The sequence below is a fragment of the Triticum dicoccoides genome, chromosome 7B (genome assembly GCF_002162155.2).
Source record: "Triticum dicoccoides isolate Atlit2015 ecotype Zavitan chromosome 7B, WEW_v2.0, whole genome shotgun sequence".
NCBI lineage: Eukaryota > Viridiplantae > Streptophyta > Magnoliopsida > Poales > Poaceae > Triticum > Triticum dicoccoides.
Window position 1 is genome coordinate 526,386,040 of NC_041393.1, and position 2,970 is coordinate 526,389,009.

General features: G+C 40.9%; 1 protein-coding gene across 1 annotated transcript in view; it reads left to right on the forward strand.

Moving 5' to 3' along the window:
• The window catches only part of LOC119339067 (ABC transporter B family member 28-like), a gene marked incomplete at its 5' end in the record, with an annotated part of 15,561 nt that overhangs the window by 8,480 nt on the left and 4,111 nt on the right, over positions 1 to 2,970 (forward strand). The window contains one exon of the mRNA XM_037611243.1: positions 1,830 to 1,958. Coding sequence (XP_037467140.1) covers positions 1,830 to 1,958 — 129 coding nt within the window. The remainder of the gene's footprint in view (positions 1 to 1,829; positions 1,959 to 2,970) is intronic.

Genomic DNA, 2,970 nt, shown 5'->3' on the forward strand with positions numbered 1-2,970 from the left:
ATATGCACTGTCCCAAACCCACTAAGGCCAGCATCAATGGTTCACATCTCGCAGCATGAGGGCATGTCTGGGGGCAATGGTCCCATCTCCTGTTGCGTACTATGAGGAGTGCACTCGTGTGTCCTTTAGTCAGTATGAGGCTACTCCCAGCCTCGGTTTATGTGTGCACTGGTTAGTGTGTCGCAGCAACGGGGGCTTATGCAAGTTTGCAAGTGGGGCTTGGTTGTCACTTCTTAGGACCCATTACAATGAAAAAGATAGTTAAAACTAGTAAGTTCTTTGATTCAAAGTAGTGGTAAACTGTAGCTCCTTGATGTAGTTTCATACATATACAAACTATTTATAAAATCTAGTAAAACTGTGTATAAAAGGTAGTAATTCCAAAATGATTTTTTTACTATCTAAGTCACTAATTTACTACATTATTCTAAAAATTACTATATTTTGTACACTAGTTTAATATGTTTTGTACACTTTTACTAGGGTTATAGAATAAGCTATTCTACACTCATGCTTCGAATAGGGTTTCTACGCATATGTATGCCTGATAATTTGTGAAAAGACTTAAAATAATTTCTAAGTGAATTTACGATCCAAAATTCTACAGCAGAAGTTATGATTTTACTATCCACCAACACATTTGTAAAATTACGTCTGCCTCTACAAAATTTATGATCTACTTAACACAATCTTATGACCGCATGCAAAATAACTCAGGGGCCGCAACTGAGCTATCTCTTAGAGCCCAAGGGCCTATTTACTCAAGTGAAAATGACAGTGAATCGGCAGCAATAGCTTTGCTCGTACAGAACAAAGGCCACCTTGCCTGCTCTTCTTTTCTTTGCAAAAAACAACACACATGCCTGGGTAGAGCATAATAAAGCTTCGAAGCACTTACCACCTTCTCTAACAAGAGGGGTTCTTCTTCTTTTATTGAAAAAAGACTCATACTGACGTGAGTAATATGTCTAAAATTAAGTATCATACCATTTATTTTGTGGCATTTGCACACTAAAATCAAACATAAAAGTTTGAATCACCTGAGCTGCTTCTTTAGCTCCCCATTTTTTTTATTTTCATGCATACTACAATCACTATTTTCTTCACATGAACTAAAAGATACATAGTTCCTTCTATTATTTAGATGCAGTATTATTTTGTTTTTTGGATTTTTAAATTTGTTCTTTGCTAGTTTTTAAATAAAGGGAGCACACTTTACTCAGACCCTGGTGTACCATAACAACATCCACACAAGCCTCGCCTAAAAGCCTAGCGACAATTTCTCAGGTTGTCACAACTCACAACTAATATAGAAGATAGGTCAATGGACTAACTAGCCTTCTGCAAGAGTATTATTTGTAGGAGGAAGTGATCGTTAAGACTAAGATTGTTTTTTTTTACCAGGTTAATATTAGAGTTTTTTTATCTACTTTTTTTCAGTATTTTGTGACAACCAACTTCTATGATGTATAAATGGGAAGTATTTTTACAGTTCATAGGAAAGACCTCGACTTATTATCTTGCCCTGGCCCCCCGATATGTCAGGGCCTGCCCTGATTGCACCTGCAGTCGCAAGAGTAGAATAGTAGATATTAATTTGAAGACTGAAGTGATCTAATGAACCTAAATGCTGACCAAACTTCCCTAAGGAAAAGCCCTGGCCAAACTCAAGAAGCATAGCAAACAGACTTCTCAGTGGGACTAGAGTGTTTCATTTGCAGAGTATTGCGATGTTCGATTATTCCTTTTGGCGGTTATATTCTTATACCGATGTTATGCTGATCACACAGGCTTTCTTACCTTGTTAACACTTTTTTTTTGTTTGATAGGCACTTTCTTTTCAAAATAGCGGCACAAAGCTAGGAGTGCTGAAAGCTGCCAATGAGTCATTGACTCGAGTGGTAGTTTATGTTTCCCTAATGGCGCTTTACATTCTTGGTGGAAGCAAAGTCAGTGCGGTAAGCCTCTGAATACATTGTGTATAAGATACTAATTACAATTGCCTGACATGCAACACTCTTTTCTAAAGATTGCAACCGCTGCTGTTTAGTTATGTAATACAGTAAGAGTGTGTTTGGTTGAGGAACCAAGTGGAATGGAATGTCATGGTTAGATGCAACGAGATGGAATGGTTCTGTCTTGGCATTTGGTTGGGGAGATAGAATAGGGTGAATTTGATTCAATTTACCTTTCGTATAGGAATGGTGAGGTTATCTCTGTCGTATATATAAATTTTCACATTAACTCACTTGTATTTCTTTAGCTGCAGTTTATTCGAAGTTTAGTTATATTTTATTTGTTTTCAACACTTGACCATAAGTTGCACACACACGAGCAGTAAACGACCAATGTGTGTATAACATGCGAAAGACATACGTATATTCTATCACAAAATAGATCATGTCACAAACTTAATCAGCCAGGCACTGAACAATGTGGTTAAGTCCATCCTGATCTCGCTAGCTTGCCCCACTCGCATCGATGATGTGTGCCAGAATTACCACCACCCAGCAGCAGTCGCCACGACCTGCCACAACCAACGCCGGCCGTGCCCAAGCTCCAGCCGCCTCCACTTGAAAGACAGGGAGGGAGACGGTCTGGCCGTCACTGCTCTGCTCTGGTCCACGCCAAACCGGTCCCCTCCAACGTGCCGTTGCTGCTTGGCGCTGCTGCTTGGATGGTGGAGATTCAGAACCGAGCCGGAACAGGTGTCGCTGCCTGCTGCTGCTTCGCCGTGCAGGATTTGATCCGCCACCGCCATGCCCGCCAAGACAGGAAAGACGGGGAGAAAGAAATGTGTGAGGGTTAAGTCGTTCCCCCCCTCTCTCAATCGGGCAAGCAGTGAGATTTTTCTCAGGTGCGCTGTCACGTGAGACGTCGGTTGCATTCCACCTCTGGGGACCAACTGGTTCCATTCCAAACCTCGACCAAACATGGGAATCACCTCAGAAAACAGGACCATTCCATTAT